The sequence below is a fragment of the Bidens hawaiensis genome, unplaced genomic scaffold (assembly GCF_021521415.1).
Source record: "Bidens hawaiensis isolate Kalapana, Puna unplaced genomic scaffold, B.hawaiensis_p1.1 tig00009693_1, whole genome shotgun sequence".
Classification (NCBI taxonomy): Eukaryota; Viridiplantae; Streptophyta; class Magnoliopsida; order Asterales; family Asteraceae; genus Bidens; species Bidens hawaiensis.
In genome coordinates, this window is record NW_027491727.1 from 95,010 (window position 1) to 122,864 (window position 27,855).

Sequence of the window (27,855 nt, forward strand, 5' to 3'; positions counted from 1 at the left end):
TGTTAGAGGGGAAGGGGCACATGTAAGGGTAAGCTTTATGGGTTTCAAGTCACAAAGCAAACCCACCCCTACCTATGTGAGTAAATTGCCAAATTGCAATTCATGGCAATTTGCCATGAAGAATATATGATAATTGGAAAAAATAAATGAGTAATTAATTATTATTATAAAAAACAAAAACACAGCAAGTTCTAGGGTATTTGTGGGTATGTGTCGCCGATGAATTTGTGATTTGTGGGTACATGAGTGTAGAAATGAGATGGCAATACGAAATTGATCGGTGCATGGGTGATACCCATGTGTGCCCCTTCTCCTCTTAGGAGGAGAAGAAGGGTATAATGTATGTGACTATAACTTTTTTCAGTCAATTACACTCACGTATTTATATTTTTATATGAAAAAGACTAATAATTTGGTTCAAGTTATAATATATATTTTTATGATAATAAAGAATATTAGTATGAGTATTATCAGATATGAAGTTTTTTTATCACAATAAATTTTTGAAATGAATGAACAAGTAGGTAGTCAATTAGTCAAACTCAATATATATTTTATATGAAAATCAAGAAATGTGGAAATAAATAGTCATGTTCGGAGTGAGTTCTACTACTCGCAAGCCTATCAAGAGCACCTCCAACGTGGGATGACGAGTAGAACCCCTGCCCATCCCAAGAGCACCTCCAACATGCATTTAATCCCGAGATCTCGATGACATGGCTTGGGTCAACGAGGAGAAAGTGTTATACCTGCAATTCGGAGAAATACTTAAAGAAAGACTGCACTGAATGCAAGAAGTAGCTAGGGTCCTAATAGTTCCCATAGAACTCAAAACAACTCTTCCCCTGAAGGGTCTATCAAAGGCTATGAAAACTCTGTTATGACACCCAATGCAGATTTATTTGATAAGTTAAAGCAGGAGAATCTTGGATCTAATCAATTGGGTGACGATATTTTAAAGGATATGGTATTCTTACATTGATTTTAAAAGGTGGAGTTGTGCTTTCCTTGTCAAATGTAATTACTATAAATTTGATCTCTATGAAACTTTGAGAGTAATGGGTAACAAACAACTAACACGTATGTCTAAGAAATGGTCAACGTTTCGCTAATAATTCTCTAACCTTAATTTTAGTAATTTTCTTAGTAAATTACTGTAAAATCTTTTTTACTTGCTTTGATCACCCGATTAACTATTTAACAAACTCTAGAGTTAGTTGTATGGATACCTTATTGTAATTGAAATAAATATCACTCCAATGATCAAGCAATCATCGACAGACCAAAAGGGTTAAGTTACTCATATTTCAGAGTTTTGCCTCAGAATACTATTGGTTGGTAAAGTAGTTGAAATGTAGACAGGAGAATTAAAGTGATGATAGCAGAACTTTTTGCCGGTCATGAGCAGTGAACAAGGGGGTGCATTGGAGAGGGACATGGTGGGTAAAAATGGTCGGCTATAGCAGTGGCGGTCATATAGAAGGCACTAGAAAAAAAACACCATAGCGAAAGAATTTCATATCAAATGAAGGGATACATTAACGCAAGATATATTAATAAGTCTCAGGATGTGCAACCCCATAAGCCTCAATAGCCTTGTAAGTCTTCTCATGTAACTCTATTTCAAAGTTAAGAATGTCCGCAGATGGCTTATCATCTCCTTTGCAATTATAGATGACGGTTTGTTTGAACACGCTTCCTCCATCAGCAGAAGGTACAATCTTAACATAATTTCATATACCCATCAAATTGTCGCCTTCAAAGAACGTGTAGTTACAACTAAAGTTGCCTGCATCAATCGCGCCTTGCTTATACTTTCCACTTGTGAATGGAACACCTGGGTTAAAAATTTTATGTTAGAAGGTGTATAAATCATATTTGACAGGAAAAATATGTGCATCCCACACAAACTTGCTTTAGTTCAAGAGTCATATTTGCAAAATTAAACTTTTGAACATGATATGGTGGTAAGGTGTCTCCCCTGTAATATCAAGGCAGATGGTTCAAATCCCGCACGGTGCATGTGTAGGTAGTGATTCTTAAAATGTGAAAAGTCTTATTGTTCCAACACCTTCGTCACCTTCAATCGTGTCGATGGACTTGAAGACTTGAGGATTGACTTCAGGTGCAATAACATGAAAATCGTTGAAAACCTTAAAAACTGTCTCACGGGAAAATGGGGAAGTAACTTCAATCTCAATGCTGGCGGTACTCATTATTAACTAGTTTGAATGAAAATATGATTAATGAAAGTGTTCAGATTTTATTTGGATGATGATATTTGAGTAAAGTTATAGGATGGAAAGTGGAAAGTGGAAAGACACCAACTTCGACCGGTTTTTCTATTTTGGAATAATATAACGCGTATGTCATTTTATTATATATTAATTGATTTTTTTTAGTGTTTTGAGTTGACTCAGGGGTAGAGTGTGAACAGTGTTCAAAATGGTTTGATGTGGGGTGTAAAATAATATTATTAACATGCAAAGATGTAAATTATATGCTATCGATACAAAACAAATGTGACCTGGCACAATTATGACATAAAGCCCATCTATGGTTTTCTTTGAGCAATATTGAAGGTTTACAAATTGGCCCAATTTTGAGAAATTTTTTTCGAATGAGATTCAAGTAAGTTTTCAATCACGAACTATTTAAACAAGCTGATGAATATTACACCAAATGTATTATATACTATACTAACGGCAAAGTTCTTTATAAAGAATAATGCTTAGCAAGGAGCTAAGCCGACTATCCATATAGAAAGACCAAATCACAAATTACATAATAAAAAATAAACCTACACCAATCACCTCAGTCACCTCAATGAAAATAATTCTTTTTGTCCTAATACTTTAGCCATATGAAGCTCATGTATTTAATCTCTTTCACGATGTGTTCGATGTATGGCCTCTTATGGGTGAAGATTGCTCGTTCCGGACTTTCAAAAATACCAACAAGGCGAGAGAATCACAACATCAACTGCCATTTTTTTACCAAACCCAACTGCATATTCCGATGAACCTTTAGGAGATCATGAATTAAGAAGCCGTATATAGATGGGTTTTGACAGCAATTAGATACAAAATGCCAAATCAGAGACGTCTTGTCACACAAAAGAAGTACATTCTCAACAAAATTTAAAACAGTTGTCAAACAAAGGGCAAATATTTGAATTAATAAGGACATTTCTCCGAGCAACGGTTCCTTAAGTTGAAATGCGACCCTTTAAGGCTCTCATAGTAAAGATGTTGACTTTGGAGGGAATCCATCTACACCAACAAAGTAAGGATATGTTTGGTATGATGTAATGAAATGGATGGGGGGAATGGAATGGATATGGTAATGGAATGAACAAAGGAATGAAATGAACCATTACCATTTCATTGTCATGTTTGGTTACTATATAGGAATGGAATGATCATCCCTATACTACTACTGTTGTTGTTGCTGCTACTACTACTACTAATAATAACAATAATAATATTAATAATATGAATATTCGTATTAACTTATTTTTAAGACATGTGCGCTTCAACGAGACCACTAAAGCGAATAAAAATAATCATAAAAATGTTGAATCACACATGCGTGCTATGAAGCGTTGACTCGCCAAATAATTTTAATAATATTGATATCCAATAATAACTCTAATATAATACTTGTTATATTATAATATAAAAATAATAATAATATAATAATAAAATTAATAATATTATTATTATTATAAAATTAATAACAATAATATAATAATCTGATAATGTAATAATAATTATAATATAATAATAATTCTAATATAAAAATAATCATAATATTTTATTATTATTATTAATTGGTGGTGGTGTTGTCGATTTCATTTCTTGAAGGAATAAAAAAAAACACCTACCTCCTTAAAGAATGAAAATCCTATACTTAGAAGGAATTTCATTCATTATGGAATGATTTATTCCATTACCACATGACAACTAAACATGGTTTTTTTCATTTCCTTGGAATGACCCATTCCATTTCGCCTCTCATTCCCTTCTACCCAACGCTACTTAAGAGTTTAAGATTGATGAATGATGATAGTGGTAGCTTCGCGTAACCACCTACAATTAAATCTATTTTCTAATGTATAAAAAATGCTATAATAGATTTATAAACGAATTACTATTTCTTTATTTATTTTAATCTACTTAAAAAAACAATTAAACCTTTCGCTAGAGCTTATCTTCTGGGCCTCACCTTAATTGTTTATCATTGTTATGGAGAGGCTTCATGTGGTTAATGAAGATATTGTCCAGGCATGCCTCTTCAAAGGAGCCAAGATCAGAGAAGGTAAACTTTCTCTATTTCATATTTGTTTTATGTTGACAACGCTGTTATTCTGGGTGAGTGGTCAGCAAAGAATCTTTAGCATATTGTTATGGCTTTTAAACTTCTTTTATTTGGCTTCGGGTATGAAATTAAATTTACATAAATCTTATCGTTTTGGAGTGGGGGGTGGTCCAAAGAGAGGTAGATTTGTTTGCGGAGTTTGTTGGTTGCAAACCAGATAAACTTCCTTTTTATGCATTTGGGTATTTCGGTGGGTGCAAATATGGGTAAAATAAGCAACTGGGATGGCATCGTTGACAAGTTTGGGAAAAAATTGTCTAATTGGAAAGCAAACCTTTTGTCTATTGGAGGGAGGTCGACTCTTATCTCTTCAGTGCTTGGTTTCATGGGGATTTATTATCTATCGTTTTTTACGCCTATGGGTATAAGAAAAAAAAAACTAGAATCTCTTCGGGCGATGTTTTTTTGGGGGAGTGGGGGGGGGGGGGGATGATAACATGAATATGGCGTGGGTAAGGTGGGAGAGCATTGTAGCTGAAAAAAGCAAAGGGGGTTTAGATAAAGGGAGTTTGAAGAATTTTAATGCTGCATTGTTATACAAATGGAGATAGAGATTTGTAAATAGTTCTAATGCTATTAAATCTATTTATGGTGTGAATATTAGGCGGTACTTCTCGAAATATTAACGGGAGTGATATTTGGCCTTGAATTTCTAAGTTAGTTAATAATCTCGATGACGATCAGATCTTACCTCACTCAGTCATTCGAAGAAAGGTGGGGAAATGCGATAATACTTTTTTCTGGAAGGACGTTTGGATCGTAGATTCTAATCTACAGGTCTGTTTTCCTAGATTGTTCCAGAGCGCGGTTTTGAGGGGGGGGGGTGTAGAGTCAGCCCAAAAATTTGTCGATTCGGTTCTTTCATTTGTAGTGCTTTCGGGCGCCAAGGATAAATAGGAGTGGGATTGGGAATCCGATGACTCGTTTTTGGTTAAAGGTGTTTGCTTGTACCCTGATCGTATGGAGCTCTCTGATGCTTCGCGTCCGACTAGATGGAACAAGTTTGTGCCTAAAAAGGTAAATATTTTGGTTTGGCGTTTTCTTATGAATCGTATCCCTGCTAAACAACATCTCAGTCTCAATGTATAGATATTCCTTCTATCTTATGTCCGGTTTGCTCGAATTCGGTGGAGACTTTGGATCATGTGTTGGAGGTTGTCTTCAAGCTGGGAGGATTTGGGGCGCGATTGGTAGGTGGCTGGATGTGGTATTTTCTTCCAATAAAGGTCCAGAAAGTATATTTGTTTGGTTGGAGTATGCTAGATGGTTGAAAAAGAAAAAAAATGTGGTCGAGGCGATTGTCTTTACTACTTGGTGGTTCATTTGGAGAACTCGAAACGAGGATATTTTTGGCTCCCGTGAAAATTATAGAGATCATATTTTTTATTCGATTGTTTCGGTTTCTTTTTTATGGGTTTCATCTCGTAATTGTAACTTTCATTTGAACTGGGTAGAGTGACTTAGAACCCCTCTGCTATGTATGTAATTCTTTTTATCCTTCAGGTTAGGCTTTTCTAACCCGGAATGGTGTTATTTCAAGTTGGTTTTAAAAACAAAAACAATTAAACCTTTATAATTATTAGATAAATGTATTAATCATGCATGCTACAAACATATATTATCATAAATTGGGTACTGGTAAATCAAACTATTCTATAAATTAGATTATTTTATCAAAAGGTAAGGGCGTAAATCCATCTCATTTTTACTCACTTGTCATACCATACTTCCTGAAAAATCACATAACAACTAGTCATGTTCCAACCTTTAAAAATTGAGGTTTTAGTGATTCTCAACCAAAGTCTATTTTTCTAAGACCAAATATTAACAAAAGGTGTTAATGGACTCTAAAAACCTTCATTTTTTATGTTTGTAAATGGTTGAAATTCAATAGTTTCATATTCCTAGTCAGTTGAGATAGGAAAAATTCATATATGTGCTATTAATGGGGATTTAACCTAATTTGACTAAATGGTGTGGAATGGGTTGGGGTGGGGGCCGGTTAAGCATAAGATATTCCGTTTTTATGAGGGTAAATTGATTGAAATGTCACTCACATGTATAAGAACCCAAGGAATGAGTATAAGAACTATATAAGGATGAATATTTGTACTTCTTCCTTCAAATGGATTAACGGTTGAAGCTATGAACTTGGATGGTCATATTTCCTTTTGAGCAAACATTCAAGGTCATATGATCTCTTAACTCTTTAACACAAACAAATTTTATAAATTTTAAGATAAGATTGTGAACTGTGTGTTAAACCTTGAAATCACAACTAATGTATATTCTACTAAGTTGTGGTAGAGATCACCATAACGTTTCAGTATGGACCACTAATATTTTCTCACTTTCAATAAAGTGATCACCTCTTTTTTCTCCTTACTAGGATAATGTGACATCCAAAATGTATCGCTAGGTTTTGAAAATGTTTATCAGAGAGAAAAAAAAAAAAAAAAGGTATGACGTATATTGACATCTTCATTAGAATATTTTCATTGAAGTTTAACTTGAAGTTATACACATTGTTGCCATTAATTTACATCGCCTAAGATAGTTCAAAGCCAAGGTAATTTATTATATTATTTGGTATTGTACAAAAGAATGTTCTGTTTGACCGACTCAGACTTGTCCAAAGTCATCACTAATATACATGTGTAAAACTTATTATTATTAACTAAGTAAGCGTACACTCAATTATCAATCCATAAAAAAAACATGGCACAACTCACAAGAATACCATATCTCAATACGTGCGTATAGTCTATTGTATTGACCAATGTATCGTCAATGCACCTTAGTAGATATGAGTGTATGGGTTCCATCCTTCCACGTATAATACCCATGAGGAGTGTATATGTGTTGCCTAGCGTCCGCACATATGTATAGCAATCCGAACATATTTTAAAGTGTCTGGGTAACGCATTTTTTAAGAGGTTTTTTTTTTTTATTTTAAAAGTTTAAAAAATTTTATTCTTATAATATAATACTTAATGCAATCACTTGAAGTAATTACAACGTTTTTAAGAGGTAAAATGGTTTTTTAGTCACTCGACCTACATTCAATCCTTATTTAATGATATAAGTTTTATTTGTTGTATTTTATTTTATTTATTTATTCCATATTTAATGACATAAATTTTATTTATTTTAATTTATCTTTACTACTATAAAATAGAGGTGGGCAAAAAAATAAAAAAACCAGTTACCCGATCATAAAATCAAAGAGAACCGGTTTGAAACCGATTATATACAAACCAGTTTGGAACCGATTGAAACTATAGGTTCAGAACTAGTTTGTAATTCTCTTTACCAAAACCGGTTAGCTGACCGACTCGAAAATCAAACATAATCGGTTTGAAACCGATGACGTAGAAATCGGTTTGGAACCGATTAAAACTGTAGGCTCAGAACCAGTTTGTAATTATCTTTACCAAAACCAGTTAACCAAACCCAAGCCGGATAAAATCAGTAAAAAAACCCGATCTTAATCCAAACCCAAACGGATCGTAGACCGGTCAAGAAACCGATTTCAACACGAATGAAAACCGATCATAAACCGATTTTGACTTTATTAACCAAACCAAACCTGTTTGTGCATCTCTACTACAAAAATACGTTTTATAATCATGACATAAGTTAGATGCAACAGCAGTTTTTCCATAAAAAAAACAAATAAAACAAAATAGAGTAAAGTGAAAGCGTTAGTAAAAGTTGAGGGGTAATTGAAGGCACCACCCCAAAGAAAAAGAAAGAAGACAAATAAAATGAAATGGCAATATTGTAATAACATCGTGGGAGGAAGGATCTGATGCTTCTCGGACCACTCTTTTATATATACACCTCACCTCATCATTCCTTCATCGCCATTACCATTATTATTATTATTACCACACTCGTTCCGTTATTCTCCTAATGGCCGATCAGCTTACCGATGATCAGATCTCTGAATTCAAGGAAGCCTTCAGCTTGTTCGACAAAGATGGAGACGGTCAGTTTTTCTTTTATTGTCCATCAAAATTAATCCTTCTTTTTGTGATTAGTTATCTATTGAATGTGTTATGATTTAGAAATGGGTTTTAGGGTCGCTGTATTGGGTTTCATTTTTCCAGATCTGGGTTTTGATGGGCTGATTTTGCTATTTTTTGTTGGTTGACTTTTGGGTTTTTAGGATGTTGGGGTTGTTTGATGTGTCACAAATTAGAGGTTTATTTGGATTTGTATTATGTAGGATGGATGGATGATTTTCTTAAGGATTTTAGTGCTTAGTGTGATGAAATTGAAGGTGAAGATGTTCGATTATCGGTATTGTGTCAGATCTGTTTGGTTTTAAGGACTGTATATGCTAGAATAGATCAGTTTAATTGCTTATGTTCTTAATAATTTATTACTAGTGTGGCAGCTTTTCCAGCGTCGGCTTTGGACGAGAATTGTGAATGTTTTTAGCCTAATATTAACTTTGATCGGTTTTAGTTTATTTGAGTCATGGGTGAATACACACAGCCCAAATCAACTATATTTGATTCGTTAACGTTTTAACTAAATTTGTTTTTGTTTGGCTTATATCAACTAAATTAGGCTCGTCATTTTAGCTAAATTGTTTCTGTTTGGCCCATTTATGTTGTTACACAGCCCATATCAACTAAATTTTGAACTGTTGTCATTTCGGCTAAATTTGTTTATGTTTAGCAAGTTAAAGCATAGCCCTAGTCAACTAAATTTGATCTATTGTTTATGCTAAATTTGTTTTTGTTTGACCCATTTAAGTTAAATCACAGCCTAAATCGGTTAAATTTGGCCCGTTGTCATTTTAGCCAAGTTTGTTTATCGTGTCCTGCATCAACTATATTTGGCCCGCTATCATAACTGAATAGACATTTATTACTGCATATTAATAATTAATATTAACAATAATGTTTTTGCAGGTTGCATCACCACCAAGGAACTTGGAACTGTTATGAGGTCACTTGGACAAAACCCAACCGAAGCTGAACTTCAAGATATGATCAACGAGGTGGATGCTGATGGCAACGGGACGATTGATTTCCCGGAGTTTCTCAATCTGATGGCCCGCAAGATGAAGGACACTGATTCCGAGGAGGAACTCAAGGAAGCTTTTAGGGTCTTTGATAAGGACCAGAACGGTTTCATTTCTGCAGCCGAGCTCCGCCACGTGATGACCAATCTTGGTGAGAAGTTGACCGATGAGGAAGTTGATGAGATGATCCGTGAGGCTGATGTGGACGGGGATGGACAGATCAACTATGAGGAGTTTGTTAAAGTCATGATGGCTAAGTGATGATCTTTAATTTGGAAATTGGGTTTAAGAAAGATGAATTTGTTTGTGGTTTTGATTTGTTTTCCTGTGTTTAGTGTTTGTTTGGGTGCTTTTGGTTTCTACTTGTTTTCTTTGTATTTTGGTGAGTAGGTTGAGTTAGTTTCCTTTTTTTTCTTTTTTTTTTTTTTGTTTCCTATTGGGTATAAACCTAGAACAATTTGCAATGTTTTGCTACTTTTTTAATCAATTGAGTTGTTTTCAATTTTTGCCCTTTATGTCATGGTGTTTTCATCAAGATTTGACAATCAGTCATTTGGGTTTTAGTAAATATTATATAAAATGTGCTATTAGTAAATATTATATAAAATGTGGGTATAAATTGTTAATTTCAGAACATTTGGGTTTTATTTTCTTCACAGATTTTAGGTTTAAGGTGGCAATATACATTCATAAAATGTCTTTAAAATGTTATAAATTATGACAATCTTGTTAGTTTTCAATAAAAGTGTTAAAGCCATCCAGCACCAAAACTCACTTCAATGTTTGCTATTGGATTTTATAAAACAAATGCATTATCTGGAACCAAAAGCTTTAAGTTCAAATTCTTCAATAAGCTTTTAACAATAATTTTACACCAAAAAGACCCATATTCTTCAATAAACATTTAAAACCCCAACTGTAAAACTACAAACCAACCCATAGCCAAGCAAAACCCATACATAAAACCAAAATCAAAAGAACTAAACTGATTGGTTTCCTAAAACCGAAACTTAATTTCGGTTTGGTCATGATTAATGATAACTAAATTTTCAACCCTAGAGGAAAGGTTTCCAACTTTATCTATTTGCATGTCATCAAGCAAATCATACATTCATGTCACAACAGTGCTGCTTCCTGTCTACTTTTGAACAGCGTGACCTTAACAAGCCAATTTAGTTTGTGCATGCCGCACGTGCGTGAAATAACAGAAATCATCAAGCCAAAATATTTCAGGCGGATTGAGAAACCTACTCATTTCACCTACATGACAAGTATTATACACATCTTCATCATCAGAACTACAACAAAACCTTTATAACATACAACTCAACAACAAAACCTCTAACATACAACTCAACAACAACACTTTTGTTCTGCATAGCTACAGGAAAACCATCAAGTCCTTTGTCTTACCCTCCTGCTATTATTTGCATCACCATCTGAAAGCTGAGCACAGACGGTCTCTGTTTCACCGCCACCACCACCGCCACTGCTATAGCCATCTTCACAGCCAGCCACCGTCTTCAGAATCTCAGATTGCAATGATGGGTGGATGGTTTTCAGATATTCAAACCCGTCTGATTGCATAACAGCTGCCATTTGTAACAGAAATCTAGTAAGTACACGTCAATGCTATCTGTGGAGGTATTTAAACAATTTTTAGGGGGCATTCATATATATACTCTTACAAACTTGAAAAATATCGCATATGTCCTTAACTTCAAATTTTTTAATTTACCCATATTTAGCTTCTTTTTTTACCCTTTTAACCTATTTTCTATTTTTTATTATCACCCATAACTTCGATCAAAATCCAAATAAAAAATAAGGTTTAAACAAATACAATGAAAAGGGGTAGAATGGTCATTAAGTGAAACTCATTAAAGTTGGGCATATACGAGAATTTTAGTTTTAATTGGGTATATATGAAACTATTCAACTTTGTAAGGGTATCTATAAAATTAATCCTTAAATTATTTCTACATACAATTAATAAATATTAAAACTTTTTCAAATACAATTAAAGTTAGGTTTATGCCCACATAATATCTAATGCAGCATTTTAAATTATTTTTGGATACAACTAAAAAGATATCTATGTGGTTGTTTGGCAATCTAGTGCTGAACCATTAAGAGATCCGAGTGATTTAAGAGGTAACCTCTGAATGGTTCAGCATGCTTTTTTACCCATTAAGAGGTCTAACCAAACACACTCCATCTCTTTTTTCTGCTTTTCTTAGCACAAGTGTTATTGCATATATCCCATCCGATGTGACAGGTTGTGTGGCATCAACTATTGCTACACCGGCGCTTTAGTTAAAATGATATTTATTGTTAAAAACATTAACTGTAAACTGTTTTCTGTTTAGAGTCTTAAAGTTAGCAGCTAATATCTGGAAAAAGTGTAAAGCTTGTTTCTATTTCATGAAATTGGCCCAATTAAAAAACAGCAATATGAGATTGTATGCATTAATAAACTCAGATGGGTTTAATTTGTTTTGAGTCTATTTTTTATTTGATACAAAAACAGAACCAAATCAGCTCATGCAAAAGCAAATGAGTCAATAATGCCACCTGGCACCTCAAGCATCTAGTAATTCATGCAATATATTGAAATGAGCATCGCTTTTCTCATTTAACTTAAATATTATAACTCATACAAGTATTATAGGTGAATTTATCCCTTCTCTTAACTCAACGTCTCAACATGTGATATTATAAATTATAATAGATAAGAGTTTAAACTTTAAAGACAGAATACCTGCAAGGTTTTCTGAAGTAAATCTAAGGCAAATAGCTTTGAGTTCCATAGCATGATAAGTATCTGCAATTGCTAGAATTTGGCCAACTGAATTTACAGAAATATCCTTGCAGATACGAGACTCACACATTCGTTTGAGTCTACACAAATCATACTCATCAGCAGCAGCTAACAACTTGGCTGATAGTGTATCCGCCACATGGGGTTCAGTAGAAGCCGCCAACTCATCTTCATTAAGTTCATCACTGTAAATGAAGTGAAGCATAGCCTGTTTCACATGAACCAAACTTAAAAAACTTAGAAAATTGTAATGTAAAAACTTTAAACAAAAAAGATTTAAAAGGTTGTATGCATTACCTTAAAAACCCTAGGTTCCATATCAGTTATGACAATCTCATGATCATCTTCATCTTGATCAAAAAAGTTAGACCGGAAAACATGGGATCTAGCAGCCAATACCAACTTATGGGCATGGAATGTCCACCAGCCACGTTGAATATAACATCTGCACCTTCCATGTTATCAAGCAGCATACCAAAATTTGATCCAATATCAGATTCTGGGACTTGAATCGAATGTAACCTCGGGCAATGTGTTGCAGAAACCACCACTCCCACGGTGCAATTTACTTTCAAGCAGTCATCTTTGAGATAATCAGAGGTTTCAAGTAATGCTCGCCTGTAAAAACGCTTGTATCCCCTGCATAAGTACAAGTGAATTTCATTTTAAATTTCAAGATGAGTTATACCAACATAGACTTTAGAGAAATTCAAGAGTCTTTTAAGTCAAACATGATGCAATTTCGTTAACACAAAACTATAAATGTTGTTCATTCTTCCAAAAGTAACCAACTTTAATACATAAAATAACTAAAAGAAAGTGAAGGATGTGAATTAGAAAAGGCACAAGTTAGATGAAAATGTCAAAAAGGGCATTGTCTATAGTACTTTAAATTATAGGTCCCCTAATGTACCTTCAATACTTGATTACTTGTGTAGACGACTTACAAGTAAATAAAATATATTTTAAATCAACAACTTAATCTCTATAAGCAAACCAAGCCCATAAATTTAAAGAGAGGAGCCTGTAAAGCAATGTCAAAAAAATTCAACAAACATCTCCTGATTCGTCTTATCTTATACAAAAATCTTACCAAAGCAGCGTGTCATCGTCACACAAGATACATCATAGTATAGCATATGAACTAGTCAAAAAAATCAAAATAAAATAAACACAAACTAACTAAGAGTTCAAAAGCTTACCACAACCAAATACACAATCCATTTATTTTACACAACTCGTCTAAATAACCAAGAGGATATGCATTAATGGCATTAAGCTAACACAAAGAGCCAATTTATAGGATTTATAAGACGAAAAAAAGGTAAGCTTGGTTATAATGTAATATCACAAATCACTAAGTGATACCAACAACATATACCTCTAAAAAGTCTAAACAGGCCAACTGATTAACAAAAGACGAGGTACTACAATTTTTTTGTAAGCAACCCCCAATATCTGGTGCATCAATCGAAGAAAAGGAAACAGAATAGGCCAAAATTTCATACTAATTTGTTGATGATAAACCCTAATAGCCTAAAATAATTATACTATAACATAAAACATCAGAATGAAATAAACTGAAACTAAGTAAGAGCTCAAAAGCTTACCACAAGCAAATATACAATCCATTTACACAACTCATCTAAATGAACAAGAGAATATGCATTAACAACATTTAGCTAATACAAACGCCAATTATTAGGTTTTATAAGGAAAAAAGCTAAGCTTAATTATAATGTTATATCACCCTAAGTGATATTCAAAACACGCGCCTCTAAACAAGACCACCGATCAACAAAAAACCAAATAATACAATTTCGATGCAAGCAAAAGGTAAGAATCTCAAATACTATAATAGAATCCCACAAAGAAGTAAGTAAAACATTTCATACTAATTTCTTGATGATAAAACCCTAATAGCCATTAAACAACCTACAATAGTTAGATTAAAATAAAAAGTAAGCAATAACTAAACCATTAACCAAAAACCAACGAAACCGAACCATTAACCAAAAATCGGTTATCGGTCTATTTTTGTAGCTTCAGTTAACCTAACCGAATCAAACCATTCATACTTTGATATATTTCTAGCTTTTACACCTCCATATCATTTATTCGCTCCATTTCATGTATTATTTCTAAGCAAAAGGTTTTACCCGAAGTCCCGTATTGGTAAACAAACAATCCTATAAACTAAGCAAATAAACAACAACACATCAATGAAAGAGATTAAACAGCGTCACCACATGCTGCCTCGATACTTGAGGGTATAGGGGCCGCTCTCCAAGGCGCGATCGAAATGACTATGCACCTTATGCTTGCCCTTGCCACTCAGAGTCAACTCAAACAAGGCCCTGACATCGGAGCCCTCACTGGTAAGGGCGATGAAGAGGGAGACATAGGTGGAGTTGTCTTCGGGGTTCTTGGTAGCCTCCCACCGTGAAGCTCTCACTGGCAATATGCTTGCCTATCCCCATGCCTTTGGCTAAGGAGTAGCCTTGGATTACGAACTGGTGTGACCCGTTTATGGTTTCGGTTACGGATCAGGAGCTTGTGGGTGGGTCTGGAACTGGGATCTTGCTGCTGGTGGTTTCTGACATTGAGATGTGTATGTGTATGTGGATGATTTGATTTTGAGAATTTGGGATTCAATTGATGACGGGGTTTTGAAAGGAAAAAGAAAAGGATGGTTTGGTTGTTTGAGTGTTGGAGCATTCATAGTGCTTATCCTTTTTCTTTTTCTTTAACAAGAACTAAATAGTACGTTCAAATACCCAGTTTTAAAATACCCGGTTTTATATCTAACCCGAACCCAGTGAATAAGGTATGGTTTTTAGAGACAATAACCAGGCTCGAACCCGACCCGGGTATTACCAATACCGATTTTCTAATACTCATTACTCTGTCATACCCAAACTCAGTTCCATACCTGAAACCGGGTATTAATAAACCCTGATTTATGCACCTCTAATTTTATATATATTCACATGTCAAAAAGACCAAAGTTACACAAAAATTACAATGCCTTAGTATCACCTCATATTCAAAAATTACAAACCGGGTATTAGTGTTCTACTCTTCTACCATTTCTTTATTCTTAAACCATAAAATAGGCAAAGATTTAATTTTCCCCACCACATTTCTCAAAATAGTCGGTCTCTTGTTAAATATTAGATCATTTCTAGTCTTTCAAATTGTCCACGTCATAGCGAGACACATCACATGAAACACCTTTTTGTTATTAGAAATTTCTGTGTACTTATACAACTTCAAGAAGTCTTATGCACTAAATGCATAAGTAGTTAGTATTTTACACTAAAAAGAAATTACATGCCACACATCTTGAGCAAACCCACAAGAATTAAACAGGTGTTCCACCGATTCATCAACCTCTCGGCAAAAATGGACAGAGTTTGAAACGAAAACAATATTTCTTTTCAACAATTCTGCCAACGATGCCACCGGTTCCAACCCCACCCGCAAGCTAGCACGCATACCTTTTTTGAAATCCAGTTATTCCACTCGGAATAGCAAACCACATCAGGATAGTATAATCCCCCCCCAACCGGTTTTTTATGCTCTTACACAAAATAGTGTCCGACTCATCCGGACCATAACACAACCTATCACTTCCTTCCCCTAATTGTATCCCGTTACAGAGAACAAGCATATGCTTCAATTCAACAATCACGCCGCCCAAAACCGGTCTTCTTAACCAGCTCCACGCCCCCGCATAATTCCCCGTCATGCATAAGCAATCTATGCGAAACTTTACAACCCTTTAAACAGTTCAATTTTAAGCAAAGAGGGGATCCTTTCTTTTAGTGAAATATCCCAACCCAATTGTCAATCCAAAACAATGTGTGTATATTTTTGTTCCCTTTTAATTATTTTTTTTAATTTTCCACTCACGCTCACTCATGAATAATATTAAAAAAATAGATATGGAGTGAATATTGACACATCAAATATGAGGGATAACCAGCTGGGACACGGGGAGACCCGGGCTCGATCCCTGATGCCGACCGGATTTTCCCTGATGCATAAAGCCTGTCGTGCCTTCGGGCGGGATGAGCGGGGGTTTTACCGGGAATGCCAAATGATCCTTAGGTTCCAGCGTGGGTCTCAATAATATCAACATAGTCTGGACTGAGGGTGATGGGGCCGTGAATGCGGTCGCGTTATCACTTAACTGAGAAAGTCGCCGTTCAAAAAAAAATATGAGGGATATGTTTTGTTTGCTTTTCTCCTAAAAGTATGAGGTTAAGGTATTACATTACGATAGCGGATGGAATAAAATGAGTTAGTTTAAGCTTTTTTTTTTTTTTTTTCTAAAATATGAAGATGGGGTTGGGAATGGCCGGTATTAATGGAAATCAAGGTGAATTTGTTTTTACAGATAGAACCATAGAAGGTTAGGTAAAATTTTCATGCCAGAATGATCGATAACTTTTTATTTTTAAGTTTTTCATTGTAATTAGTTTGGTTGTATTTACGGCTTCTGGTTTCTTAGTGGAACGTTTATTATTATTATTATTATTATTATTATTATTATTATTATTATTATTATTATCATCAGTTTAATATATATTCTTTGTCAATAGAAGAGTTAATTACTTAATTGTTGGAAAATTTTCAAAACTTTAAAAATAATATTTATAACAATTTCAACATATGCCAACTCTCTAAGGTTATCTTCTCGGTCCACATGTTTGTTTTTCCTTATTTAGCGGTTTCAAGCACAAGGTTTTCATGTATCCATACATTTTCTTCTCAGCTTATTGTTTTCCAACTAGTTCACTTTTACCTCTATAACAAAAAACATGGAATCGTCATTGGACATAATATGTCACACTTTGCACTTGTTTGAAACGTGTCCGGGCCTATAAATGCAACCACTCTCTTCCATTTTTTACAACAAAAATTCCATAGATATACTACCGACCTAATTTATGCGCTCTCATAAATGAAGAAAATACTTCAAATTTGTTTCACAAGTTCATCTTGATCTTGCTATCACCTCTACGTTAAGAGTTGATTAACAACATATACATAATACATGTTGATTCATTGCATCATAGAAAAAAAATCACCAAAGCACATTGACCAGAGGAAACAAAACTATTTTAACGAAAGATAACAATTAATACATATCAACAATCATAACCATGCATTTTTTAAAAACAAAAATTGCCTTTATGTGTTGTGTAAGGGCTTAGCAATTTCTTTAAAATAATTCTGAAAGAGGAGAGGCTTATTTTTATTTTATTTTTAGACTACTTCAAGGAAAGTCAATATTTTACCAATTCAGTTTCAGACAAACTGAAAATCAAATTCATTTCCGTTTCATTTTCAAGCCAGAAAAATCAAATTCAAATTCTTAATAAGCAGCATATCTGCATATGTTTTACTAGCAAAACATTAAAATTACATTAGTCAACATTTTGGTCAATAAAGTCCTGCAGGTCAAAACTGAAATTAAAAAAAAAATGCAAACTACAGTGAAGTTGTAGAAAATAATGCAAAATATTCACAAATTTCATTCTTTTATCAATATAAATAAAACAATTTAATAAGTTTTCTATATTTTAACATTAGTAAAATATCTAAATGGACCTTTTGGAACTGACTAGATTTTAGGCATGCCTCCATTTTAACACCTTATGAAGGCCCTTGATTTTGCTGGATTTGCGTCATAGGCATGCTCGTGTTCCGTTGATTCTGCAACATGTCCTTTCAGCCTAATATTACTTCTGAATTCTCATCAGTGCTGTGGGCTTTTTAAACATCTTGCTGAAACTGACAATGACTCTATTTGAGTAAAGGTCAAACTTAATTCATTTACAACAACAGTAGCAGGCCAGTATATATTTGAATATTTGGAGTTGACTTTCAATTCAGAGCTGATTTCACTAAACAACAGTAACGATATCCACCTTATACAAATAAAAACAGAAGCTAACATATAGTGTCTCGAAATGTGCCACATCGGAAACAAAATATAAATCGCAAACAACATGTAGCTGCTAGGGCATCAATGAAATTAGTTGAACATTATTAAACTGCAACAAAATAAAATTATGTTAAGGTTTTCAATTCATTAAATAGAAAATGCCCAAATGTTACATATCTCCACCTTACTACATTTTCTAGGCACAATCTTCATTCCTCATTTCGCAAATTAATAGAAAAATCACTCGGTCACTATTTCGGTCTCTCTTCCAGACTATTACCTAGGCAAGCGTTTTGATCAATTCTTTTGGGACAAGCTTACCTATCAACTTGAGCATACTTCTATCTACTGTACCAGTTGCAATCCGATCTATTAACAATGATACAGTTGTAGCATCAAGTGAGTAGCCCTTTCCATCCATTTCATGTAAAAGCATCTCTACAGCATCATAATATTGGTTCTTAAGATAGCCTTGGAGAAAAACACGGTAAGTAACATTATTTGGCGGGCAAAGACTCTCATCCATTTTAAGGAATAGGTTCTTTGCTTCGTCTAATATACCTTCCCCACAAACGCCGGTAATTGTCACATTATATAGCTGAACATCAGGTTGCAAACCTTTTGCAGTAAGGTTATGGAAAAGATCCCTTGCAACATCAAGCCTCCCACATTTGGTTGCACCTTCAATAAGGATTGTGTACACTACAATATCATAATTTAATTTGCTATCACCCACCAAACGAAACAAAGAGAGCGCCACTTCTACTTGATGGTTGTTACAAAGGCCATCTAAAATTATTCCATAAGTAAATTCATTTGGAATTTGGCCTTGTGATCGCATCTCATCAAAGAGTTTGCGTGCATCTCCACATCGACCGACCCGAAACAATCCTTGTAACATGGTGTTGTAAGTGACTATATCGGGTTTCAAACTTTTCTTGTCATCTCACGAAACATATTCATGGCCTCTTCTATTTTCAAATTCTTGCAATTCCCATTCAACAAGCTGCTATAAGTAACAGCATTAGGGACGAGACCTTTAAAAGTAAGTAAATCAAAAACTGTCTTGGCTTTGCTTATTTCACCACGTAGACAGTAACCGTTGATGTGGTTTAATTTATACATATTATTATATAAATATTCCCTATACTTTTAAGTCCTTTTGAGCCAAGTTTTTATCGAATATTATTAATTTTTGGTTTATGTGTGAGTTTAATGGTTTCAGGAGACTCTAAGTTAAAATGGAACGCTTTTACTAAACTTGAGACCGACGAATGAAGGGTCGAACATATGCTATATAGTACTAATTTTTATTATAATTAACTATTTATATATATTATATATAGCATTAAAAGAAAAAAAAGAAAAAGAAAATAAAAAGTAAGTTACGTATCATATAAATAATAATAATAATATTAATAATAATAATAAATAATGATTCTTTTGTTTTGTCATGTCAAATAGGGCAGGGCCCACTAGAGTAACTAGAAAAGAAAGATAATCACAATATATAAAGAATGAGAAATACAACAGCTTGAGGGAGGGGGGGGGGGGAATAGAAAGCAGAAGCCGCCGCCTCTTGGTATTATTATTTTATTTTTCGTGACACAGAAGGAAGAAAGCAAAAAAGGAGTCCTCTACTATGTATTTTCTCTTGAAATTCGTGGAGTGTGGTTGGACTTGGAACAGTAGCCGCAAGCACAAGAAGACAAAGAGCATCACATATTATTTTTTGTTGGTTCCAAGACAGTCGCAAGAATTATATTTTGGTGGTGTTCGGTTTTACACTTACTCATCTAAACACGGTTCTCTTCGTTTACCTTCATTATTTTTATTATGAACTTTGGTGTTGAACTTATTTATTTTATTGTTTTGAGCATGATTATTGGCTAGAACCTTATTAGTTGCCTAGGTTTTGAATGAATATTTGTTGAGTTTTGGTTTGCTTGTCGGTATTGGGTTATTAGTGTTGGACGAATATTATTGTAATAGACTTTTTGATGTTTTTAAGATGAATATGCATGCTTAATATTAATTTACTTTTATTGAATTGTTCCATATGTGTCTTTGTTAATGTCTTTCATATGTAGACGCATATTAGGTTATCTACTGTGTGTTCGTAACTAGTTTATGTTTTATAGTCGACATAATCCATAGGAACTATTGTTTGAGGGTTTAAAGATTTTAAGTGTTCTACTTATCTTGAGACTGATAGGTAATAGATAGTTGGGGTTGTCTTAGTCATTAGGTGGTTTGGGCATAGATTACACGAGAGTGAATTTCCCCCTTATTTGTTTTTTGATTTTGGCTATCCTAAGTCTTTTTGAGCATCTTTAGGTTACTTCTTACGTCCCTTACACTACCGGATGTATTGTGATTAGTGAGACTGAGAGGTGATCTAGTCATTAGAATACTTTAATATTGTTGGAGAGACTGAGAGGTAATCCAACCAACCGGTTTGCGTCATACGCTCCTTAGGTTTTCCTTTTAGGTGACACCCAGAGAATGATCAGGGATCCACTAGGATGTCTAGGGCGTCGTATCTTTAGATCCCGGAAGGAAGAAAGCAGAAGCCGCCGCCTCTTGGTATTATTATTTTATTTTTCGTGACACAGAAGGAAGAAAGCAAAAAAGGAGTCCTCTACTTTGTATTTTCTCTTGAAATTCGTGGAGTGTGGTTGGACTTGGAACAGTAGCCGCAAGCACAAGAAGACAAAGAGCATCACATATTATTTTTTGTTGGTTCCAAGACAGTCGCAAGAATTATATTTTGGTGGTGTTCGGGTTTACACTTACTCATCTAAACACGGTTCTCTTCGTTTACCTTCATTATTTTTATTATGAACTTTGGTGTTGAACTTATTTATTTTATTGTTTTGAGCATGATTATTGGCTAGAACCTTATTAGTTGCCTAGGTTTTGAATGAATATTTGTTGAGTTTTGGTTTGCTTGTCGGTATTGGGTTATTAGTGTTGGACGAATATTATTGTAATAGACTTTTTGATGTTTTTAAGATGAATATGCATGCTTAATATTAATTTACTTTTATTGAATTGTTCCATATGTGTCTTTGTTAATGTCTTTCATGTGTAGACGCATATTAGGTTACCTACTGTGTGTTCGTAACTAGTTTATGTTTTATAGTCGACATAATCCATAGGAACTATTGTTTGAGGGTTTAGAGATTTTAAGTGTTCTACTTATCTTGAGACTGATAGGTAATAGATAGTTGGGGTTGTCTTAGTCATTAGGTGGTTTGGGCATAGATTACACGAGAGTGAATTTCCCCCTTATTTGTTTTTTGATTTTTGCTATCCTAAGTCTTTTTGAGCATCTTTAGGTTACTTCTTACGTCCCTTACACTACCGGATGTATTGTGATTAGTGAGACTGAGAGGTGATCTAGTCATTAGAATACTTTAATATTGTTGGAGAGACTGAGAGGTAATCCAACCAACCGGTTTGCGTCATACGCTCCTTAGGTTTTCCTTTTAGGTGACACCCAGAGAATGATCAGGGATCCACTAGGATGTCTAGGGCGTCGTATCTTTAGATCCCGGAAGGAAGAAAGCAGAAGCCGCCGCCTCTTGGTATTATTATTTTATTTTTCGTGACACAGAAGGAAGAAAGCAAAAAAGGAGTCCTCTACTTTGTATTTTCTCTTGAAATTCGTGGAGTGTGGTTGGACTTGGAACAGTAGCCGCAAGCACAAGAAGACAAAGAGCATCACATATTATTTTTTGTTGGTTCCAAGACATTCGCAAGAATTATATTTTGGTGGTGTTCGGGTTTACACTTACTCATCTAAACACGGTTCTCTTCGTTTACCTTCATTATTTTTATTATGAACTTTGGTGTTGAACTTATTTATTTTATTGTTTTGAGCATGATTATTGGCTAGAACCTTATTAGTTGCCTAGGTTTTGAATGAATATTTGTTGAGTTTTGGTTTGCTTGTCGGTATTGGGTTATTAGTGTTGGACGAATATTATTGTAATAGACTTTTTGATGTTTTTAAGATGAATATGCATGCTTAATATTAATTTACTTTTATTGAATTGTTCCATATGTGTCTTTGTTAATGTCTTTCATGTGTAGACGCATATTAGGTTACCTACTGTGTGTTCGTAACTAGTTTATGTTTTATAGTCGACATAATCCATAGGAACTATTGTTTGAGGGTTTAGAGATTTTAAGTGTTCTACTTATCTTGAGACTGATAGGTAATAGATAGTTGGGGTTGTCTTAGTCATTAGGTGGTTTGGGCATAGATTACACGAGAGTGAATTTCCCCCTTATTTGTCTTTTGATTTTTGATATCCTAAGTCTTTTTGAGCATCTTTAGGTTACTCCTTACGTCCCTTACACTACCGGATGTATTGTGATTAGTGAGACTGAGAGGTGATCTAGTCATTAGAATACTTTAATATTGTTGGAGAGACTGAGAGGTAATCCAACCAACCGGTTTGCGTCATACGCTCCTTAGGTTTTCCTTTTAGGTGACACCCAGAGAATGATCAGGGATCCACTAGGATGTCTAGGGCGTCGTATCTTTAGATCCCGGATCCATCACAGTTTCCATAGCCGATAAGCATCCAAGATTCACAAATAGGATTTCAAGCCTAGGTAATACCTTTCTTATATTGTCTTCATTTAAGTCTTAGAGTTTTAAGTTTAATTTATTAGTTTACTTTAGATTAATTAATTAGTCTAAATAATAATTAGTTTTATATTAAAATAAATAAAAATCCAAAAAGAATCTTTTACTTAATATTAATTTAATTAACTTTTAGAATCTAAGTTCGTTAACTCAATAAGTGTCTCTAGGGTTCGATATTCCCGGACTTCCCATAGCTATTCTACACCCGATAGGTTCACTTGCCTTTGCTAGTGGTTTGGTTTAGGGTATTTTTTGTTTTTATTACTCGTTGTGCTAGGTTATTAATTGCAATATTTTTATATACCACTTTAAGCGCATCATGTTTTTGGCGCCGTTGCCGGGGACACTTGGTAATTGGCGAATTAGATTCTATTTGCTTTTTCTTTGTTTTTAGTTTTAGCGTAATTAATTAGATTTTATTTTATTACTTAATTGCTCTTAATTGCTATATGTGCTTCGTGTGCTGTAGGGATAAGCTTAGGTCCTCACTATTTTATTTGTTTTTCAGCGTATGCGACGTACCCGTTCTCTAGGACCACCAGAGTTCATAGTTTTTGACGAATCCGAGAGAGATTTTCGTGAGGGCCGCAGGGAGCTTCGGGAGATTACACGTGATCTACGCGAAAGGAAGGTACACGTTCCAGATTCCACTTTAGATATGGGGCGCTATTCCCCCTAGGCGTACGGTTCACTCGAGAGCGAATGAGGGAGTTATGGGGAGACGGTCTGCTATCACACGTCCAGCGATGCCTGATGCTAATAACTGGCATATTTCGCCCAATGTTCTGAATTCTATTACTAATTCCTCCCCATTTCATGGACTTGAAGACGAGGACGCGCCGGGCCATCTAAACAAATTCACTCGCATCTGCGACACTTTTCATATCGCCAACGTCACTCGTGCTTCTATTTACCTTCATCTTTTTTCATTTTCTCTTGAGGGTCGAGCTTCATCATGGTTGGAAAACCTTCCCCCTGGGTCCATCACTATCTGGGACGAACTTCAAGATAGATTTCTAAAGAATTATTTTCCGCCATCTAAAGCCTCGCGACTTCGTGATCAGATCTACTCCTTCCGCATGGACCCTGACGAGTCGTACCCTTTGGCTTGGGAAAGGTTCCATAATATGCTTAGTAGGTGCCCCCAGCATGGTCTGTCCGAATGGGCCGTAGTCGAGAAATTCTATAACGGGCTGACCTTTGAGATGCAACAGAGATTCAACACGTCAACTGGAGGGGACATGTTAGAGAAGCTGGATATAGATGAGTGCGAGTCGATGTTTGAGAGCTTCGCCCTAGCCGAGCAGCAGGGGCCGTCCGCCCGAGGTACTTCTAAGACCACCACTTCTTCCGCTCGAGGCGTCCATCAAGTTTCGAATGATACTGGCATCACGGCTGCCTTAAAGGCAATTCAGAGGGAAATTAAGTTAATAGGTGCGAGATCTGCCGAGGAGGGCAAGACACAGTTGATTGTCCGGTCGATTAGCAGGAGCAGGTGGACTACTTGGGAAATCAGAATAGAGGACCGAATGCCTACGGGAACCCCGGATGGAGGAATAGCTCAAACTATGGTTGGAGGTCGGGAGGTAATGCTCAGGGCTTTCAGCCGAGGCAGGAGCAAAGTCAGGCTAAAGATACAGAGGTGGCAGGGAGTTCGAGTGCAGGGAAGAGCAACGGTATGGATCCGGATCTTAAGGAGTTTCTAACTAAGCAATCTACCATGCTTTCCCAACTAATTGATAGAGACAATAACACATAGCATAGACTGGCTGAGCACAACACCTTATTGAAGAACCAGCAGTCGTCAATTTTGGATATGTCTCGAAAGGTGGATGAGATGATGAAGCATATGCTACCTAATAAGCAGGTCGGAACGTTTCAGGGAAGCACCGAGCATAACCCGAAGGCACAGTTGAAGGCGGTGACCACCCGCAGTGGTAGAGGAGGCGATAGAGAGCAGCCGCCGGCAGATGATGAGGAGCCGGTGGACGAGGAGATAGAGACGGAGGCTCCTGCAAGGACGCACGAGAGGCGAGCCTCAGCAAGTACCGCGTCAAACGGCGAGTCTCCTGTGGAGAAGGTTGCTAAGAAGAAGATCGAAGAGAAGAAGAGTCCCGAAGTCGATCTTACTCAAGTTCCGTATCCTGCTCGTCTTCTGCAATGTGGAGGAATATGGACATTTCTTGGACATGTTTAAACAGTTGAAAATCAATCTTCCGTTTGTCGAAGCACTCCAGCATATGCCCAAATATGCTAAATTCTTAAAAGATCTTCTTTCGAACAAAAAGAAACTTGAGGGGCTTTCGATGGTTTGTCTAAATGAAGGATACTCTGCGGTAGTCCAGAACAAGCTGCCGGAGAAACTAGTAGACCTGGGACACTTCACGATCCCGTGCTTGTTTGGCAGCTCGACTGAGAGCTACGCATTGGCCGATTTAGGTGCTAGCATAAATATGAGGCCATATTCTCTTTATAAAAAGCTAGACCTTAGCGAGCCGGTTCCGACGCGCATGAGTTTATCCTTGGCTGACCGTTCGGACAAATATCCGCGGGGAATCGTGGAAAACGTACCCGTTAAAGTTGATAAATTCGTTTTCCCCGTGGATTTTGTTATTCTTGACATGGAGGCTGACGATCAGGTCCCACTCATTTTGGGACGACCCTTCCTGCGTACTGCTAAAGCGCTTATTGACGTCTTCGACGGCAAAATTACACTTCGTGTAGGGGAGGAGAACGTCCCCTTCGATGTTGTCAAATCGATGAGGAACTCCAGTAGTCAAGATGATTCTGTTTACTTTCTTGACACGTTTATATCTCAGTTCGAGCGCTGTCTTAACTACATCTCTGGAGCAGATTTGCTTAATCAGGAGGACGAGGTCGATGTTCCCCCGGAGCATGACCTGAGCATTCTTGTTAGCTCACCTCCTGAATACCCCGAGGTGTTCACAATTGTCGATAACACCGAGGGACCGAAGGAGAGACTATCGATTGAGGCACCACCGTCCCTTGAGCTTAAAGAGCTACCTCCTCATTTGGAGTATGCTTTCTTGGATGGTGAGGCCGATTTACCCGCCATCATTTCTTCTAGGTTGACGGATGATGAGAAGTCGAGGTTGGTTGATGTGCTCAAGGCACACAAAAAGGCTATTGCGTGGAAACTCATGGACATTCAGGGCATCAGCCCGAACTTTTGCACGCACAGGATACTCATGGAGGATGAGTACAAGCCTGTAATCCAATCTCAAAGGAGGCTCAACCCTAACATGTCGGAGGCGGTCAAGAAGGAGGTTATCAAACTCCTCGACGCTGGCCTGATCTATCCCATCTCCTATTCTTCATGGGTGAGTCCTGTTCAGGTCGTCCCTAAGAAGGGAGGGATGACAGTTGCCACTAACGAACGTAACGAGCTTATTCCGACTAGCACAGTCACAGGTTGGCGGGTTTGCATTGACTACAGGAGGCTTAACGACGCTACTAGGAAAGATCACTTTCCTCTTCCGTTCATTGATCAGATGATGGAGCGTCTGTCGGGACGACAGTTCTACTGTTTTCTTGATGGATTTTCAGGTTATTTCCAGATCCCGGTCGCACATGTAGATCAGGAAAAGACCACCTTTACATGCCCATACGGTACCTTCGCGTATAAACGTATGCCTTTCGGGTTATGTAATGCTCTGGCTACTTTCCAGCGTTGCATGGTAGCGATATTCCAGGATATGATCGAGAGTTCCATGGAGGTTTTCATGGATGATTTTTCGGTATATGGGGACTCTTTTGATCAATGTCTTTCTAATCTTGAGAGGATGATGAAGCGATGCTGAACTGGGAGAAGTGCCACTTCATGGTGACTAAAGGCATTGTGCTCGGGCACAAGATTTCGCGAGATGGTATTGAGGTAGACAGAGCTAAGATCGACACCATCAGTAGACCTCCACCGACTAGTGTGAAATTCGTTCGTAGTTTTCTCGGGCATGCGGGTTTTTATCGTAGGTTCATCAGAGATTTTTCTAAGATCACCCGGCCCATGACTCGCCTTCTAGAGAAGACATTACATTCGACTTTGATGTTGATTGTTTGAAGGCGTTTGAGTTTCTCAAGGGGCAGCTGGTTAATGCCCCTATCTTAGTAGTACCCGACTAGAGCTTACCCTTCGAGCTTATGTGCGACGCTAGTGATTTTGCAGTCGGTGCTGTTCTAGGATAGCGGAAGGACAAGCACTTCCATCCTATCTATTACACGAGTAAGACCCTCAATGATGCTCAGGAGAATTACACGACTACCGAGAAGGAGCTTCTAGCAATGGTCTTCGCGTTCGACAAATTCCGTTCTTATCTTGTGCTGTCTAAAACCATCGTTTATACTGATCATGCGACATTACGATACCTTTTCGCCAAGAAAGATGCCAAGCCTCGTCTGATACGATGGATGCTCTTGCTTTCCGAGTTCGATATTGAGATTAGAGATAAAAAGGGAGCGGAGAATGTTGCTGCGGATCACTTGTCACGTTTGGAGGATCCGAAGAGAGCGGATATTAGAGAGGACACCATCGGGGATAGGTTTCCCCACGAGTCGTTGATGATGGTAAGAGTGAGATATGAGAGCGAGCCAGTTTTGTACGTGAGTGCTGAAGATGAGGGTTTACCATGGTTCTCCGACATTGCGAATTATCTGGCCGAAGGAGTGGTGGTCAAGGGCATGAGTTATCAGCAGAGGAGGAAGTTTTTCCCAGATGCTAGCAACTACATATGGGATGCACCGTATTTGTTTCGTGTAGGCGCCGATCGAGTGTTGAGGAGGTGTGTGAGTAGGGAAGAGGGCCGTGAGATTCTTAGACATTGTCATGAGGGTTTGACTGGAGGCCACCATGGTCCGTCTTCCACCGCTAGGAAAGTTCTAGATTCTGGCTTTTATTAGCCATCGATTTTCAAAGACTCACACGAGTTTGTCAGGCAGTGTGATGCATGTCAGCGCACTGGTAACATCTTAGCCCGTTATGAGAT

General features: G+C 36.5%; 2 protein-coding genes and 2 pseudogenes across 3 annotated transcripts; 2 read left to right on the plus strand and 2 right to left on the minus strand.

The window, feature by feature from the left end:
• Positions 1-1,529: 1,529 nt before the first annotated feature.
• Positions 1,530-2,216, minus strand: LOC143533441 (root allergen protein-like; annotated as a pseudogene).
• A 6,068-nt stretch (positions 2,217-8,284) lies between these two features.
• LOC143533466 (calmodulin-7) lies at positions 8,285-9,837 on the plus strand. The gene is made up of 2 exons (XM_077028243.1): positions 8,285-8,371; positions 9,306-9,837. The coding sequence occupies exons 1-2, from the start codon at positions 8,296-8,298 to the stop codon at positions 9,677-9,679; spliced, it is 450 nt and encodes a 149-aa protein (XP_076884358.1). The 5' UTR covers positions 8,285-8,295; the 3' UTR covers positions 9,680-9,837.
• Positions 9,838-10,799: 962 nt separating this feature from the next.
• LOC143533465 (BTB/POZ and MATH domain-containing protein 4-like) lies at positions 10,800-14,842 on the minus strand (annotated as a pseudogene). The gene is made up of 4 exons (XR_013135362.1): positions 14,486-14,842; positions 12,537-12,878; positions 12,180-12,447; positions 10,800-11,010 (listed from the first exon to the last, which is right to left on the minus strand). The product of XR_013135362.1 is annotated as a BTB/POZ and MATH domain-containing protein 4-like (transcript).
• Positions 14,843-25,095: 10,253 nt separating this feature from the next.
• Positions 25,096-27,769, plus strand: LOC143533422 (uncharacterized). Its single transcript, XM_077028218.1, has 3 exons — positions 25,096-26,553; positions 26,658-26,807; positions 27,119-27,769. The coding sequence occupies exons 1-3, from the start codon at positions 25,096-25,098 to the stop codon at positions 27,767-27,769; spliced, it is 2,259 nt and encodes a 752-aa protein (XP_076884333.1).
• The last annotated feature ends 86 nt before the right edge of the window (positions 27,770-27,855 follow it).

What these genes read in the sequence shown, in the direction of transcription:
- LOC143533466 (XM_077028243.1), top strand. Translation starts at nt 8,296, where the DNA reads ATGGCCGATCAGCTTACCGATGATCAGATCTCTGAATTCAAGGAAGCC. An exon ending in GTTCGACAAAGATGGAGACG is followed by an intron (nt 8,372 to 9,305) that starts GTCAGTTTTTCT and finishes ATGTTTTTGCAG; the next exon opens with GTTGCATCACCACCAAGGAA.
- LOC143533422 (XM_077028218.1), top strand. Translation starts at nt 25,096, where the DNA reads ATGCCCAAATATGCTAAATTCTTAAAAGATCTTCTTTCGAACAAAAAG. An exon ending in CTACTTTCCAGCGTTGCATG is followed by an intron (nt 26,554 to 26,657) that starts GTAGCGATATTC and finishes TAATCTTGAGAG; the next exon opens with GATGATGAAGCGATGCTGAA. An exon ending in CACCGACTAGTGTGAAATTC is followed by an intron (nt 26,808 to 27,118) that starts GTTCGTAGTTTT and finishes AATGATGCTCAG; the next exon opens with GAGAATTACACGACTACCGA.